Source organism: Mauremys mutica, chromosome 1 (assembly GCF_020497125.1).
Source record: "Mauremys mutica isolate MM-2020 ecotype Southern chromosome 1, ASM2049712v1, whole genome shotgun sequence".
NCBI lineage: Eukaryota > Metazoa > Chordata > Testudines > Geoemydidae > Mauremys > Mauremys mutica.
The window spans coordinates 322,604,389-322,622,730 of NC_059072.1; the positions used below are offsets into that span (position 1 = coordinate 322,604,389).

The 18,342-nt window shown below is 43.4% G+C and overlaps 1 protein-coding gene across 9 annotated transcripts in view; it reads right to left on the minus strand.

The window, feature by feature from the left end:
* Positions 1-1,099: 1,099 nt before the first annotated feature.
* Positions 1,100-18,342, minus strand: part of SGCG (sarcoglycan gamma) — a 149,734-nt gene continuing 132,491 nt past the window's right edge. For 7 of the 9 annotated variants that reach the window (XM_045017543.1, XM_045017489.1, XM_045017481.1 and 4 more), the window contains 2 exons: positions 12,024-12,147; positions 1,100-3,700 (listed from right to left, as the gene is read on the minus strand). In XM_045017543.1, the coding sequence (XP_044873478.1) occupies positions 3,527-3,700; positions 12,024-12,147 (298 nt within the window). In that variant the 3' untranslated portion in view covers positions 1,100-3,526. Of the gene's footprint in view, positions 3,701-12,023; positions 12,148-17,157; positions 17,188-18,342 lie in introns of those variants that run through there. The other 2 variants (XR_006579526.1, XM_045017536.1) reach the window with 2 other exon arrangements.

Sequence of the window (18,342 nt, forward strand, 5' to 3'; positions counted from 1 at the left end):
TGATTGTAGTCATCATTTTTAATGCAATAAAAAAACACCTCCATTTTCATATTTTTGATGCTTTTGCATGGAGAGTTCTGCCGAATCAGTGTTTCTTGCTGCAGAATTTAGCCCAAGCTTGCTCTAGGGCACTTGGGCCTTTACTGCACGGAGCAGGTACAATCAGCTGGAAGCTTTTCTTGTCAGTGTCCAGCTGTAACACTCCTCCCCAGGGCAGTTGGGCTTTGTCAGCGGCAAGCACCTACCTCACAAATGTGTTTTCTTTGATGCTTTATACATGTAGTGTTACTAATTATTCTGAGTTTTTCCACCAGTGCCAAACTAGTACATTACAGGCAGTGCTATAAGATGGCTGTATCTGGTCTAGCTATGCCTATTTGGTGTTGGGGCTTAATTCTTAACAATAGGCCAGTTGTTTTGACACGCCGCCAATAGGTGGATTTGTATAAACCTAAGAAGTTGTTTAACATGAAGCTGTAACAAAGCATAAAGGTACTACAGTGACAGGTCCTCCAAAATAGGTAATAATGAATGAAAATAGCATTAAAGGTGCTAAGGCCCAGAGCTGCAAAGGTATTTAGGCATCTAGGATGGGCTCCATGAAGGGACTTAGGTGCCATGACACTCAGCGTTCCCATGCCTAACTTTTAAGTGCTCAGAAAGTCCAGGAACATCACTGAAACCACAAAGCCAAGTGTCAAGGTTCCTTCCCCACTCTGAACTTTAGGGAACAGATGTGGAGGACCTGCATGAGAAGCTCTAAGCTCAATTACCAGCTTAGATCTGATCTTGCTGCCACCATCCAGATTTCTCAGTGTCTGGAACATCCTCTTTCCCCCCAAAACCTTCCCCTCCCTGGGTAGCCTTGAGAGACTTCCTCACCAAGTCCCTGGTGAACACCGATCCAAGAGCTTCTCATGCAGGTCCCCCACATCTGTACCCTAAAGTTCAGAGTAGGGAAGGAACCTTGACAAGTTACAAAGAAAATAAACATAAACCTATTTATCCCTTTCTAAAACTTACTACTCTGATAAGAGGCAGGTTCCTTGATCTTTTTTCACTCCAACTGAAACTGACTAAACAAAGGAAACTTCCCTCCTTCCTTTTGAAACATCTTGTTCCCCCATTGGTTCCTCTGGTCAGGTGTCAGCTAGGCTAGGTGAACTTCTTGCCTCTTTTACCTGTAAAGGGTTATTAACCCTTAACTATCTGTTTATAACACCAAGTTAGGCACTTAGGCTCCCAATACAAAGAAATGGGAGCGAGAGGCCTAACAATGTACTCTGCAAAAGCCAAGCAGAGTGCTGCCTAAACTAGCCAGTGGGGGAGGGATGTGTGTGCTAAGCCCCGTCTCACTCTCGGCAATTGATTAGGGAGCCGCAAACAGGCATCTGCCAGCAGGATTTGGATGGTTTAGGTGCTCACGGTGTTTCTTGTGGGCCTGAATCAGGCACCTGCCTCACTCCACACAAAAGAGCCAGAGGAGGAGGGGGGTGCCCACCTCATAACACTTACCCTAGTAGTTCGAGCACTCACCTGGCATGTGGGGTACTTAGGTTCAATTCCTGCCACCTCTGCCAGAGGGGGGGAAATGATTTAAATGGGAGTCTTCCACATCTCGAGTGGTGTGTCAACACTGAGTTTATGATGTGGGGCTTCCTTAGTCTCTCCTATTGAAGCTGTTCCACTGTGAATTATGAACCAGTGATCAGAACTCAGAGTCTCTCACCTCCCATGTGGATGCCCTGACCCCTGGGCTACAAAGTCATTCTCTGGCACTCTCTCTTGCTGGCCCAATGACTAGTTAAAATATTTATGCTCAGTGGAAGTCATTGGGCCAGAGAGAGTGAGAATGCAGCTGTAATCCGGTGGTTAGGATGCCCACCTGGAGGCGGACATCCGCCAACATTTAGCCAAAATGGAACAGGTTCATCAGGAGAGATTGCGGGCATCCCACAGCCCAGTGCTTAGAGAGCTCGCCTGAGATGTGGCATACTCCTGTTTAAGAGGGGAGTGGGACTTGAACCTAGGTCTCCCCTTCCCAGGTGAGTGCCCTAACTGCTGGGCTAACAGTTATAAGGCACTCGGACATGTAGGGGCCTGACCCGGTAGACGTGCACTGAGTGCACCTAACAGGTCTGTTCCCATTCAAAAATCTATTGGCCGCTGTTTCATGAATTGCTCCGGGGTGTAGGCGGGAGATAGGTGTCCAGGTGCTTAGAGGGAGGCAGCAGTGCTCATGCCCAGAGGCAGAAACATAGGCACCTAGGGACCGTTCACTCTGGAAAACTTAGGTGCTGAGGGAGTTTAGATGCCTACGGTGTTTGGTGGGAGCTGTGTGGCTCCCAGTGGACCCAAAATTTAGGTGCCTAAAACAGGGGCTCAGTGCTTGAGTATTTTCATGAATCCCTCCTCTAATTCCTGTTGACATCAATGGGCATTAGGCACCTAAATACCTTTGAGGCTCTGTGCCTAAGACCCTATAACGCCATTAAGTCCCAAAACCTGCTAATCCAGATGGGTGCAAATGGTTCATTATTGATGGCTCTTCACAGAGTAAGGGGTCTGCAGTTAGGTGATTCATGGGCTTCAGGAAAAGGAACTTTTTCTACCTACCAAATAGCATCATGCATTTGAGAAAGCTAGAACCATCTTTAAGATTTTTTTTCTTTTCATAGTCCAGCTGGCATGTAGCTAAGAGCAGCACACATTTCCCAGTTCCAATTACAATCACACTGTAAAGCTAAAAAAAAAGGCTTTCAAGTGAGTATCCTGGTCCATGCACTACAAGGAGCTATTGTTGGAGTGGGATATATGAACATATTTCACTTTTGTACAGTTAATAATCTGATGACACAGAATGTTATAAATCAGTAATCTTGGCGATTTCACATTAATTATTGTGATTTCTTTCATGCATCCCAATAATAAGCAAATCTACATACGCTTTGCCAATCTAGAAACAAAGGATTTATCAGTTTAACATATTTTGCACAGAACTCGTACAAAAAGCCGTGCCTTCGTCGTTTGTGTTATTGCAAGAACAAAATTGCATAGACTGTTTGCTGGCACTACGTGAATTCACCAAACAATGCTTTTGTCTTATCAAATAGTTCAAGTAATTCCTTAAACTGAATTTCACACACTAATGCAATTTGTACTACTAGCAAATGTTTACATGTATTAAGAGAAAATCATAGAGCTAGGAAATATTAACTATTACATGATCAACTGACTGAATAACAGTTCAGTGGCGCAAATAAATCCTTTTTATTTTGTTTAGTTCACTATATGGATGACTTCCAAATGTTCTGATTTCCAGAACATTTAGTTTAGCTCAAACACATCTGTTGAAGGTAAAATTTTAATTGTGCTCTTTTGCTTTTTTTCCTTACAATCTAGAATTCTGGATGCAAATGTGTTTCCGAGATTACGGCGATGGTTTTTAAAATCTTGGAAACTCTGCTACAAAACAATATAAAATTCAGTGAGAATAGCCAGAGAAAATATGGCATAGGTAGGTGCTTTATTGACAGACATGACTGTATTCCTGGCAAGTTGAATACCGACCAGCTGCTGACAAGTAAAGCTTTCCATCTGGACAAACACAGATCTCATAGAGTTCCTGAGATCTATCATATCCACCCCTTGTCCCTTCAGGCAATTTGGGCAGCCGCACAGTTTCAGCATCAAGCAGAAGCTGTATGGGAGAAAGCAGGACAAATGGGTTTGTTAAGGTAGCAGTAACAGAGTTTAAGGGGTTAAATTTTCAGAAGCATCTAAATGACTTAGGCTATTAAGACCCATTTTCAAAACTTAGGCACTTTGACCCAGATCCGCAAAGATATTTAGGTATCTAAATCCTATTGACAGTGGGAGTTAGGCACTAAGGCCCAGATGCACAAAGGTACTTAGGCACCTATATCTGGGGTTAGGGGCCTAAGTCCCAGTTTTAGGGTCCCTGCAATTCACTGAACCCTGTGTACACCTAACCTCACTCGGTGCCTACGATCTTGTAATCAGAGTTCCCTCAGCATCTATGTTCCTGTCTCTGGGCATATGTACTGCTGCCTCACTCTAAGCATCCGGGCACATGTCTGCTGACCAGGTCCCAAAGAGCAATTCACAAACTAGGGAAGATAGACATTTTCTCACCTAACTCACATGTGCGGCCCAATCTGGTAGGCATGCTCAGAGGCTGTCTACCAGATCGGGTCTCTCAGGTAAATTCACACAAAACAGCTGGCTGGGGGGATGGGGAAAGGAAGAAGGAAAAGGACTCCTAGCAACTTTTAGCCCAATGGTTAGGTTTCTCACCTGGGATGTGGGAGGGCCTCAATCCAACTCCCCTTTCTACCTGATGAAAAGAAAGGATTTGAACAGGGATCAGCCAATTTTCAGGTGAATGCTCTCATTACTGGGCTATGGGATATTCTGATGTGGTGTTTTTTCAATCTCTCCTGCTTAAGTTTCACTGTGGATAACTAGTTAAAGAGTTATTGAGGGAGGGGAACAGAGCGAGAAAGAAAACATAACTGTGAGAGTGACTCTATTGCCTGGTGGTTAGGGTACTCACACCCAATGTGGGAGGCCCAGAATCCAGTCCCCCTGCTCCAAAATGAAGGTTACTCACCCTGTGCAGGAACTTCAAGATGGTGTCCCTATGGGTGCTCTGCTCTAGGTGCGCTTGTGCTCCATGCACCTCAGATTGGGACATTTTAGATAGCAGCATCCGTCTTGCCTGTGCATGCACTCCCTGCAGTCTTGTGCCCTGCACCAAGGCTATATAGAGCTGTTCAGGCAAACCATCCTCAGCTTCTTTTCTACTGTAAAGAACTCCAAAGGAGAGGAGAGTAGGGCGGGTAGTGCAGCACCAATAGGGGGACACATCTCGCAGAACCACAGTTACTGCACAGAGTAAGTAACCTCTTCTTCTTTGAGTAGTTGCCCTATGGGTGCTCCACTCTAGGTGACTTTTGAGCAGTACCCTCTACAAAGGGCTGGGGCTTCGGCATTGAGTCTAAGACCAAAGACATAACAGTAGAATCAAATATGGCATTAGAAGCTGAGGCACGAGTAACTGCATAGTTCAGCAAATGTATGAATGAAGGTCCAAGTCACGGCTCTACATATTTCCATGGTGGGAACATTCTTAAGAAAGGCTACTGAAGTAGAGGGGGATCTTGTGGAGTGAGTTAATACTCTAGAGGTAGGTTGAACCTCCTGAGACTGATAGCAGTAGGTAATTCAGCCAGATACCCATCTAGGGAGTCTTTGCTTGGGAATCAGAGATCCCTTAGTTCTGTCCACAATGGAGAGAAATAGTCTGGGAGATTTCCTAAAGGGCTTAGTCCTGTTTAGTTAAAAGGCTAATGCCCTCCCAACATCAATGTAATGTAATGTAATGTAATGTCACATCTCCTTTATCCAGGGGTGGCTTAGGGTGGAAAACTGGAAGGTGGATAGGTTGATTCATGTGGAAGTCTGAAGATACCTTTGATAGGAACTTGGGATGCAGTCATAGTGTGACCTTATTCTTAAAGGAGACTGTGAAGAGGGGGTATGCCACCAGAGCCCCTTTCTTACCCACTCTTTGAGCAGAAGTAATGGTTACTATAAATGCAGTTTTCATAGACATGTGTAGAAGGGAGCAGGTGGCCACAGGTTGAAAGGGAGGCCCTGTAAGACATCTGAATACCAAGTTGAGGTCCCATGCGAGTTTAGGGCACCTGATTTGTGGGAAGAAGTTGTCCAATCCTTTGAGAAACCTCCTTATAGGATGAGTGAAGACGTAAAAACCCTCTACCATAAGATAGAAGAACATAATAGCTGCCAAACACATATTTATGGAGTTTAAAGATAATCCTGTCATTTTTAGCTCTAAAATGTAATCTAGTACAAATGATAATAGGGAGGATGGAGGTGAAAAATATTTTAGGTCACACCAGTGTTTGAATTTCATCTACTTTTAGGTATATGTGTCACAAGTAGCTTCTTTCCTGCTATGTAACCGCACTCTTTTCACATCCTCAGAACAGGTTGTTTCTAACCCCGTGAATTGTACCTTGAGTCAAAGAACCCAAGGGTTGGGGAGACGGATTTGACTGCCATCATGAGAGAGGAGATGAGAGACAGTCCAGAGAGTGATCAGTTGACAAATAGTGACCTGAGTGAGATAAGGAAACCATGTTTGTCTTGGCCATATCGGAACTACAAGAATAACATTGTCTTTGTCTTTCCTTATCTTGAACAGCACCTTGGATATCAAGGGAGTTTGGGGAAATGCAAATAGAAGACCTAGACTCCAGTGAAGCAGAAAGGCATCTTCAGGAAGTGGTGACCCAGACTGCCTTTCAGGCACAACTGGGAGCACTTCTTTTACTTGGCTGTGGCGAACAGTTTTATCTATGGGATGCCCCAAAACTGAAATATGCGGTGGAGTACAGTGGGATCTATCTCCCATTCATGATATTGAGGGACATGCCTGATGAGGGCATCCACTGTGTTTTGTACACTTAGAAGGTAAGCTGCTGAGATGCTGATCTGGTTTCATATGCACCAGTTCCAAAGCCTCTCTGCTTTGACGCAGAGGGAAGGCAATCTCACTCCCCTTTGACAGTTTATATAACCCTCACTGATCAGAGGGAGGAAATGGATACAGGCATTTCTGATTGCCCTGAGCTCTAGCAAGTTAATGTGCAGAGTGCACTCAAGAAGAGACCACCTGCCTTGAATAGTATGATGGTCTAAGTGAGCTCCCCATCCCAGTACAGATTCATCTGTTGTTATTACTGATGTTGGGGATGGCTGAGTGAAGGGGGTTCTTCCACCTAGTCGAAGGATATTTTTTACTACCCAAGGCATGGAAAGTAGCGTGTTTAAACTCTGTTTGCTTGGCAAATAAACAGTTCTGTGCTATCCTTGGCAGCAGCGCATGTGAAGCCTCACATGATTTATTACTATGGTGCCAACCTCCATATGTCCCAATAGCTGAAGATAGTTTCTGGCAGATGTTTGAGGGCTGACTTGTACTGTAGTGACTAAATTGATTAGCGTTATGAACCAGTGCGAAGGGAGGAATGCTTTGGCTGTTACTGCATTGAGATAAACTCCTATGAACTCCAGAATTTGCACCAGGGTTAAGGTGGACTTTCAGGTGTTTAATTGTAGTCCCAGCCTGAAAAATAGGTCTACAACCCTCTAAGTGGCCATTGAAGCTTCATTGAGGGACTGCTTTTGAGCAAGCAATCATCATGGTATGGGAAAATCAGCAATCCTAGTCTGTGAAGATGAACCCACTACCAGGGAAAGAACTTTTGGGGACACTCAGGGTGCAGACAAGAGACTGAACTGGAGCACTGTGTACTGAAAGTGCTCTTGACCCATAGTGAATTGTAGGAACCTTCTCTTATATGGAAATAAGCATCTTGAAGGTTGAGGGCCAAGAACCAATCCCCTGGGTCCAATGATGCAATTATTACTGCAGGAGTTATCATACTGAACCTCTGAATCTTTATAAATCTGTTGAATAATATTAGATCAAGAATAGGTCTCCAACTGCCATTCTTTTTTGTAACCAGGAGGTACCTGGAATAAAATCCCTTCCCTCTGGCGTGTACAGAATGTCAAGTAATTTATTCTAGGACTCCTAACCTCTTTCAGTGGAATTCGCAAAGAGTCACCTATCCTTTAATGAGGTCCTGGAACTGTTTAAAATCATTGGCCAAGGACAGCGGAGGCGGCAAGACAATTTCATCTGGGGATGAGGAAGAGATATTACTTGTAGGGGTAGAGAGTTGCAGGTTGTAGAGATGTCTTTGTCCACTCTAACTTCCTGCTCCTCAAAGGTCTCTTGTGGATCAGGAACCCTACAGAGAAAGGCTGGTGGGGATTGTCTGTTCTTCTCCCGGCAAGAAGCATTAGGGGACCTGGATAATTGTTGGTGGTAAGTCATCCAAGGGTCCCGGTACGGCCACTGAGGCAGTACATAAGACATGGAAGGAGGAAACCAAGGGTGTCCATACCAGCGGGTGGAGTGTGTCTCTCACAAAGATAGTCTGATTTTTTACAGTTCTCAGGATAGAAGATTCCTTGATAATGGAAAGGAGAGCCTTGGACAGTAATGTGGGAGACTGATGAAAAGTCCCCATCATCTTCCGCCTCCTTGTCACTTCATAGAGGTGGAGCACACATAGAGATAAGGCCGAGAGGTGCTTGGTACTGAGAATGGGTCAGTGCCAAACTGGCGACATTCAGGTGTTTCTGTTACTGCCAAGTCTGAGGAAATCAAAACTCTTGCAGTACTGTAACAGTGGATGGTACTGATGAGGTAAGTTGAGCAGAGGTAACTGTGGCAGAAGGCACTGATGGTACTGAAAATCTCAGGTGCTCTGATGCGTGGCCAGTAGGGGTTGGTCTGGCCCTTTGCAAAGCTGAAGTGCTGGGTACCGAGGTCTTGGTAAACTCCGCCAGTACCAATTCAGAAGAGCTGGTCTTCTTCTCTCTGCTGCTCCAATTACCCAGTGATACCAATCTTCCAGAGCTGGAACCCTTAGGATTCTTAGGCCTGTTGGTGGTCACAGTACCTAAAGAACCTACAGTCTCATGGGAAATTGGTAGGTGCCAAAGCAGTTGTCTGAATTGGAGACTGTCTCTTTGAGGTAGATTCTCTATCCAGAGAACTTAAAGACCACTTTCTAGGGTCTTTTAAACAGGAGTCCAGAGATTTCTTCTTCAGTGCTGTAGGGCATTGCTGTGCTGAGGAGGTGGAAGTGGTTGACCTGTTCAGAGACCATTGTATGGGAGAGGAGGTCCCCCTGGCTGGGGTCAGAAGCTGGTCAGAGTGAGGTCTCCATTATGAGGACACATAGTTAAAGTTCCTAGTTCTTTCTGGGCCTCAATTTTAATTGCAGACACAAATTAGACTTTGGGGGAACATGTGACTCCCCAAGGCAGCAGACACACCAAGAGTGTCCATCTCTGACCAGGATAGCCTCTCGGCACGAAAAGCAGCATTTAAGCCCAGGAGAACCAGGCATACCCTCCTAGGGCTGAGGTTCCCCTGAGGGGAGAAACAAAAAAACAAAAAGCAAAAAATAGGTGAAAGGACAATAGTCATTAACCTAAAAGTATAAGTAAAATCTTTTAAAAGTTTTTTTTAAAAGCTATAAAAATTATTACAGCTAACTAACATGAAGGAAATTCTAAGAACTAACACTAACTAACTAGTAAGAATGAGATAAGAATACAGTTGAGGTAAGTTCAACTTGGACGCTGCTGAGGCTCCATCTCAGGCCAAGGCGGTTGAGAAGGAATGGTACTAGGCATGAGGCTGCAGTGGGCATATGCATGGGCTGAACAGACACAGCTACCTAAAATCTCTGATCTGAGGTGCATGGGGTGCAAGCACATCTAGAGTGGGGCACCCATAGGGATGCTACTTGAAGAAGAACTCTTTAGTTCTCCACAGTGCAGCAGCTTCAACAGGAGAGATTGAGGGAGGCCCCTGGTCAGGCTATCCCATAGCTCAGTGGAAGTTGGCAGATGTGCATTGAAATCCCTTCTCCTTCTCATGTGGAGGGTGGACTTGAACTGGGAGTCTCCTGCATCTCACGTGAGTACCCTAACCATTGGGGCTAAAAGTTATGAGGCAGCACCTTCTCCTTGTCAGCACAAAAATGCCTTAGGTGCCTAACTTGAACAGAGGGTTCACAGCTGAGACTCACTAACAGGGCTAGGTGCCTAAGTACAGGCTACAGTGAGGTGTTTATCTCTAGGAGGGGCAGGGCTTAGCACACACCCCTCTTGTCAGCATCTCCCATTGGCTAGTTTAGGCAACTCCCCACTTAGGCCATGTATACACTACCATTTAGGTTGGTAAAAATGTTGTCACTCAGGGGTGTGAAAAAGCACACACACCCCTGAGCGACCTAAATTTCACCAGCATAGGTGGTAGTGTGCACAGAGCTGTGTCAGTGGGAGAGCGTCTCCCACCGACATAGCTACTGCTGCTCATTGGGGGTGGTTTAACTACGTCGATGGGTGAGCTCTCTCCTATCAGCTCAGAGCGGCTACACGCGAGATCTTACAGTGATGCAACTGCATTGGTACAGCTGTGCCGCTGCAAGCTCTCTAGTGTAGACATAGGATTAGGATACTGGCTTTTGTGAGTCACAGTCTAAGATGCCTGTCTCACCTCATTCATGATCGATGGAGCCTAGGCACCTAACGCAGACTTTGTGGATCACAGTGCTGATCCTGTGATTTTCTAAATGCCTAAAAGTTAGGTGGAGTGACACTCAGCATCACAACACCAAAATACCATAGTGAATCCAAGCCTAAGTGCTTTGGAAAAATCTCATAAAGGTGCCTATCTGTAGGCACCTAAATACCTTCAAAAATCTGTCCCTTAGATCTCATTGAAAGTCAGTAGGATTTAGGCTCCTGGGGGGCAAGATCCACAAAGGGACTTAGGCATCTACCTGCCACTTTAGGAACCTAAATCCAATATTTAGGAAACACTGAAATCCTTTAAACACCCACTCAGCTGCCTCTGAAGCCTGTTCCCCAGGTGCCTAAGTTTTCGCCAGTGGGCATGCGCAAAACCACCTAAGTCCTAACCTCACCAAGCTGCTCAGTGCCCTAGCTCCTGTTTAAGTTCCAGCGGGATACTCAAATGAGGCATTCCCTGGCCTGTCTTGCCTGTGGGGCTCAATCGGGTAGCACACCTACCAGATCAGGCCTGCATAAAATACACTGGGGATACCAAGATCAGGAATTTTTCAGACTAAGGCATATGTGTGTTCCTGAATACCCAACAGCCAAGTAGTCACCTGAGATGTGGAGACTGTTTTCAAATCCTTGCTCTGCCTCATTTGAAGCAGGGACTAGAACAGAGGTTAGCAAACTACAGCCCGCGGGCCACATCTGGCCGTGGGACCGTCCTGCCCGGCCCCTGAGCTCCTGGCCCGGGAGGCTACCCCCAGCCTCTCCTCTGCTGTCCCTCCTCCCCCGCAGCCTGTTCCACTATGTACAAATACTCATTGGGGCAGAAAGAGAAAGCATGAGAATGAATGCTAAGGGCTCTCACCTAGGAGACCAGTGGTCTACTCCCTGCTCCAACGAATATGTATTTTATCAATGCCTAATTTGTGGCTGGGGCACCTTTAAAGGCTTGGCAGTTCATCGCCCCAGCACCTCTGGGCTTACTGCATCAGTTATTAAAGTAAAAAAAATTGCTTTAGCCCTGGCACCTTACTCCTTGAGCCCTGGCACCTCTTTCATTACAAATTAAGCACTGTAATTTATACATAGACGATCTGGTTCAACAGGAGAGATTGCAAAAACCCTATCCCTGACAGTCTGGTGGTTAAGGCAGTCACCTAAGAAATAGGAGACCTGTGTTCAAGCTGCAAATCAGGAAAGCAGGGAATCACACCTAGGTTTTTCCACCTCCGAGGTGAGTGCCCCCACCAGTGGGCTACTGAGAATAAAGATGGACACCACCACCCCTTTAGTCTTTCACTGGAAAGGACTGACCTGTCTTAGGCACTTAATTCCTTTAAGATTTTTCTCCTAGAGTCTTTTCTTGCTTCCACTGAAATCAATGGCTAAAGTCCACTGACTTCAATGGGAGCCGGAGCTGGACATCTGTCTTCTTGCATTTCATTATGTATTAGGTTATCACCCTACCTCTCATGTTCCAGAACTACAGAAACTGCATGGAACAAAGCAGAGCACTCACTTCATAAAAAATAATAATAATAAAATAAAAAAATAAGCAAATAAGTGCTGTGCTAGGATAGAAGTGACTTCTTAGCATTTTTAAACTCTTTCAACACCATATTATTCCTTGCCCTGTAAACAAATGTATTATTATGGCATCATTATCTGGAACTATCAGCATATTTGCTAAAATCTGAACAATTATAATATGGTTACTTTAAAATGACTTAATGACATTGATGGCAATATCAAACAGCATCAATATAAACCACAATAAAAATATCATTTATCATACGCACCACTCCTTCACTGCTATGCAATTTGATATCCATCTGAGAGAGAGCTTCAATATTGCCAGCTTGTGCTTTAATATTAATCCCTTTTGGTGCATCCATGCTCAAAGACCGAGTTGGTGATTCCAATCTGAAAGCAAGTAGAGGAAATCTGGCTGTAGCATATTCTTAAAAAGTTTCTTTATTTTGTAAAATAATTTTTAAAAAACCTTTGAACTTATAAAACATTCTGAGATAGTGATGTGAGGAATTCTATAAAAGATGATAGGTTTCTATTTCTTTATGCAGACTTGAAACAGTGGGTAGTTGTTTCAAAACGAACAGAGTATCCTGTATGACAGTGTAGAAAGAACTCAGGATCATACTATATGGTACTTTAGACACAAACACTGCAATTTCCGTTTCTAAGGTGTAGTTTTCAATGACACCATAATTGTTCTGATACAAATATTCATATTTGAAAATGCATTTTTATAATCTTTATTTTCACTTGATATAAACCAAACCATTCTAAACACAGTTGGTGAAATCCTAACCCAGTTAAGTTTTGCCATTGACTTAAATGGGGCCAGGGTTTCAGGATTTCACTCGGTATATTTATGTGCTTGCTGTAAGTAGCCTAACATCTGAAGGCTATGACAACTAGCCTCATCTGGAAAATACTTGAAATTAATCTGCCGAAAATACTCAGAAATAGCTACAAGTAATAAAGTTAAAGTCTAACATAAACCGAACATATTATATAACAGTACCTGTGCAAACACAGTTGGTGCCACAAGGTGGCAGAAAGGGACCATAGTAGCTGAATGGTTGCCTCCTTGGCTCAGCTACATGGAATTAATGGGGTTCTGTTTGTAAAAGAGATCAGGATTTTTCCCACTTTTGGATATTTGGCATTATTTACAAAATTAAACAAGAAGATCAGAAACAATAATTAGGTTTGATTTCAAGCAGTGCTTTCCATTTACTCATTAAAAATCCAATTCAAGACACATTGCAATAGGATATGTATGTATTTTGCTTCTTTCTGTGATTACCTAGTTAGGACCAGGTCATGTCAGAGCATCAGTACCTTTCAAGATCATACCCTTGTGCACCTTTGCATTATTAGCTAGTTCTGCTTAATGATAACAGACCCAATGTTAGGCCCTCAGCCATAGTTACACTGGATGATACTGAACTCAATTCTTCCTGCCTGTGTCCTTTAAAAAATAGTCTGTTTTAAAGAAAATGAATAATATAATGGCTCTGATAGTTTCTTAACTAATTTATTCCCTTAGAGTTGTAAACAGGAAAAAGAATTGAAATCTTGTTCTTATTTGTACTGTACTTTTTTTTTCTTCAAACAAATTATTTCAATAATAAAGGCCTCTCACCTTCCTGATGGGGAACAAAGTGTCTCTCTTATAGTGGAGGGAATAAGGAAAGATCTCTTTTCCCTACTTGATAGGCTAGAGAGCCTGTGGGGGTGAAGGAAAGGAGAAGGGTTTCTCAGAATGACTGGGAGTTGACTTTCGTTGGAGATGAAACAGGCCCCCATTAACCAGTAGGTGGGTCCGAAGGCTTCACTGGTGTTGAAGCACTTTGTGCCATAGGTTTAGTTGGAGCAGCCAGTGCCAACTGTGCGGCTTTGGGCCTCTCTTTGCTGGTATCGTGTGACGGTACCATCTTGCATGGTCCTGTCCTCTTAGGGTCCTTGGACTTATCAGTAGTGCCAGTACTGGAGGTCTCTGAGTGGTCACTGGAGCTAAGTCTCTCAGTGGAAGATGTTGAGGCTATTGACCTTGTAGGGGACCCTTTTTTGTGATGGCTCCTGGGTAGGTGAGCTCAGGGTTCATTTCTTGCTATCTTTGTGAGAGTCGTGGCCTTTCTTTTTACAGCGCGTGGCAAGTGCGGGGCGGCAGTTGACGGTGCCTGTGGTGACTGTTGCACAGGACAGGTATTGGAGCCAGGGTCTGAGTCTGGCCACAATGCACTGTCCATCATTAACATTTTTAGCTTCAGGTTATGGTTCTTTCAGGTTCATGCCTTTAAGCTGAGGCAGTCCGTGTATTTCTGTGTTATTTGCCCCTCTCCTAAGCAACAAATGTACAATGAATGCCTGTCGCTTACAGGGATGGTCTCATAGCAGGTGAGGCACCTATTAAACCCCGGGAATCCTGGCATAGCCCCATGTACGGGGGAACTTCCCTATAGGGAAGAACATAGAAAAAAATACTATTCTAACCTAAGGAGTAACAGGGAGTAAATAATTTTTTTTCAGGAGGGAAAAACTAAGAAATGGAAATGAGTATCATGTATAAACTTTTAACAGAAACACTAACACTACTAAAGGCAGTAAAGACTTTCCTATGAAGGGTTTTGCTAGAGATTCTGTCCCTTGCGAAGGGCAGTTGAGAAGGAACTGAGGGTGGTTGGACCGAACAGTGCTATATAGTTGCTGCTCACAGCGCAAGGTGGGGAGGATTTCCTCATCACTCCAACAGGCACTGCTATCGAAGATCTCTGATCCTACACTCAAGGACACAAGTGCACCTAAAGTAGAGCACCCATAGGGACACTGCTCAAAATAAAATTAGTTTTTCCCATACTTGTTGAGGACTGGAGGTGGGGTGCCTCAAGCTGGCAATGTTTTGTACATTTTAGGAGCAACACCTAAGTATTTGAACCCGGCCCTTTTTGCTGTCAACACCACCTTGTAGAAAGGGTACACCTGTGGCAAACACACTTTTGAGACTGTTGCCTAGCTTACAAGTAGTCTTGCACAGAATACAAATGACCACAGCAAAATCACCAGTGGTCTATCTAATTCATTATTCTGTCTTTGACACAGATAAATATCACATACTTTAGTGAGAGGCATAAAATCCCCAGAATACCCAGAATATATCATGTGCAGGGAGTAAAATTTCTTTCTGTCTCCAGCTGGTGATCAACACGCTGAAGAACAAGCATATAATTGTCATCTTGAATAGTGTAATTGCAGAAGCTATTATTCATAACTAATTCTTTTTGAAAAGCTATTTGCCTCAAGAATAGCTTATATACTATGCAAGTAATAAACAATGAACTTTAAATCTTCTTTTGAGCTATTAGTAACTCACAGGAGCTCAGTTTTGTGCATTGGGTAACAAACTACACTAAGTACCCATTAAGATAGCAGCTTTTTGGATGCTTAGTTACTGTAGTTTGACTTTTTCCTGATTTCATCTAGAAGAGCTATATATCTTTCCTGATACCTTTTAAGAGGAACATGATGTGTATATTTGCTTCTGTTTGTTGAACCAGGGTCATTTTGTATGAAAGGCAAATATTGTATTTGGAAATATTCCAGTTACGTTTGCAATTACGTATTCCATAAAAATCAATTTATGTGAAAGAAGAAAATAATACCATGGCCCTAGTTTTAAAAAGTTTATGTACCTGCAATTAATTGAAGGTTCAAAGATACCTCAAATCCTAAAGGCTTTGTCAATATTTAAGTTGTATCATAACTATGAATCTCTCTCTATTCTGAGTTCATCAGCATAATATCTCAGCACCTTCAACTACCAAGAGGAAGGACATGTTGTTTGTGTGTTTGCTTATTGTAGGAAAGCTAGGTCTAAGAAGGTTATATTACATATTGAACCGAAGACAGTGTAATCTGTGGACATGTTAATAATATGCTCTGGGTACGAGTTCCACAGTCTCATTATTATTTTCATTTGCTGCAAAATTTTTGCCAAATAATTTTGAATAACAAAAATTGTAAAAATCATATTCTGTGGCCATGGCTCCCCAACATTCCAGCCTCTTCAGGGGTCACCTTGAAGAATTTCTGGTCAAAAGCTCCATGAAACCAGTGATATAGCTGAGATACATCAATGACATTTTTATCCTTTGGACAAACAACCTAAACTCACTCATAGATTTCCACCACAACTTCAACAACCAGCTACCATCCATCAGACTCTCTCTAGACCACTTACATACCAGCATCAACTTCCTGTATACCACAGTCAGCTTCAGCAGTGGAACCCTACAGACAACTATATACAAGAAACCCAGGGTCACCACACCTACCTTCACAGTTTGAGTAACCACCCCAAACACACCAAGAAATCTGTTATCTACATCCAGGCCCTCAGATACCACAGAATATGCTCCAAGAAGAAAGTCCAGGAAACACACCTTTTACACACTTAAAACCACCTTCACCAAACAAGGATGCTCTATCAGAGACATAGATTGCATCATGGAATGGGCCACCCAAACCTGCTTCAGTACAAAAAAAATAACCCTCCAACTAAACACCCGTAGCTGTCACCTTCCACCCCACACTGGAACCCATATGGGGTATCATTAAACAATTACAACCCATATTCAATGGTGGGGACCACATGCCTAAAGAAATCTTTTCCAAACCCCCTCTTCTGACCTTCAAACAACCCCCCAACTTCGCCAAACTCGTTATCAGAAGCAAGCTTTCCACAGACCAGGACACACCAACTCAAAGTGTCACCAGACGCTGCCAGAACAACAGACATATCTCCACTGCTACAATGATAAAAAAAAACCCACAACACATCTTTCAAGATCCATGAGTCCTATACATGCCTATCACACCATGTGGTATACCTCATCCAGTACCCTAAATTCCCAAATAACAACTATGTGGGTGAAACCAGACAACCACCTCACTCTCGGATGAACTCACACAGAAAAATGATAAAAGATAAAAACGATGTATCACCCATAGATGAACAATTTTCACAAAATGATCACTCCATATCTGACATCTCAGTCCTTGTCCTCAAAGGAAATGTGGACAATGCCTTCAAAAGACAAGTCTGGGATCTTAAATGCACAACTTTTCTAGAAACTAAAAATCATGTTCTTAATAAAGACACTGGATTTATGGTTTATTACAACAATCTGTAATCTCCTGACCCTGCCCCCCTTCAACTTTTTGTACTATGACTGCAGGGGTGTTAATGGGTCACTTCACCTTGAATGGTCCCTTTGAATATTTATTAACTACTACTGCTAAACAATTTGTTCCACCTTGTATTTTGTTCTAACACTCTGAGTACCTTTCCCAGACCTGAAGAAGAGCTCTGTGTAGCCTGAAAGCTTGTCTCTTTCATCAACAGAAGTTGTTCCCAATCCTTTAATCATTCTCTTGGTCCTTTTTATCAACATGATAACCCAACATGCAAAAAAGAAAAAGAAAATATGCTATATGAGACATAATTCATCATTTTCTTTGGCTGCTTTAAAATATTCAGAATCTCTCAACTTTCACTTAAAGTAACAATTCCTAATGAAATGAAAGATTTAAGCTAGTTTAATCATTTCTGAGAATATCCCAGTTAGATTCACTATTGTTGATTCTGTTCTACATTCTTGGGTCTTCAGGTTGTGTTAAGATTTATTGTTTTCCTTTGTACATGATACACAGTGTGACAGATCCAAACCAGGAGGGTACAGGAGTCTGGTAGAGGGCAAATATACTGGTCACTGGATGAGTAGTTTTCTGTTCCCTGAATGACCAGAGCAGGGGCTACACTAGAGTAATCAGGAACCTGCTAGAACCAATTAAGGCAGACAGGCTGATTAGAACACCTGCAGCCAATCAAGGCAGGCTAATCAGGGCACCTGGGTTTAAAAAGGAGCTCACTCCAGTCAGGGAGGGGAGAGCCAGAGGAGAGGAGCTAGGAGCAAAAGGTGCAAGGAGCTGAGAGTGAGAGAGGGTGCTGCTGGAGGACTAAGGAGTACAAGCGTTATCAGACACCAGGAGGAAGGTCCTGTGGTGAGGATAAAGAAGGTGTTTGGAGGAGGCCATGGGGAAGTAGCCCAGGGAGTTGTAGCTGTCATGCAGCTGTTACAGGAAGCACTATAGACAGCTGCGATCCACAGGGCCCTGGGCTGGAACCCGGAGTAGAGGGCGGGCCAGGGTTCCCCCCAAACCTCCCCACTCCTGATCAGACACAGGAGAAGTTGACCGAGACTGTGGGGAAGATCACTGAGGTGAGAAAATCTGCCAATAAGCACAGGACCCACCAAGGTAGAGGAGGATCTTTGTCACAATAGCTATAGATTATACCTCCATGGACTAATACACTTTTTACTACAAAAATATTTTCTTAACCCAAATATAATCAGTAAGTGACAGAAGGAGCGATCATGAGCACAACCTCATATTCAAAAGCAGACAGATCTCTAATAGACATATCACTAGCAACAGATGTTTCATTCATCTAGCAGCAACTTAACCACCTTGCTATTTATATAAAAATCAGGAGTTATTCAAGCTTGAAAAATACTGCAGAATATTGCATGA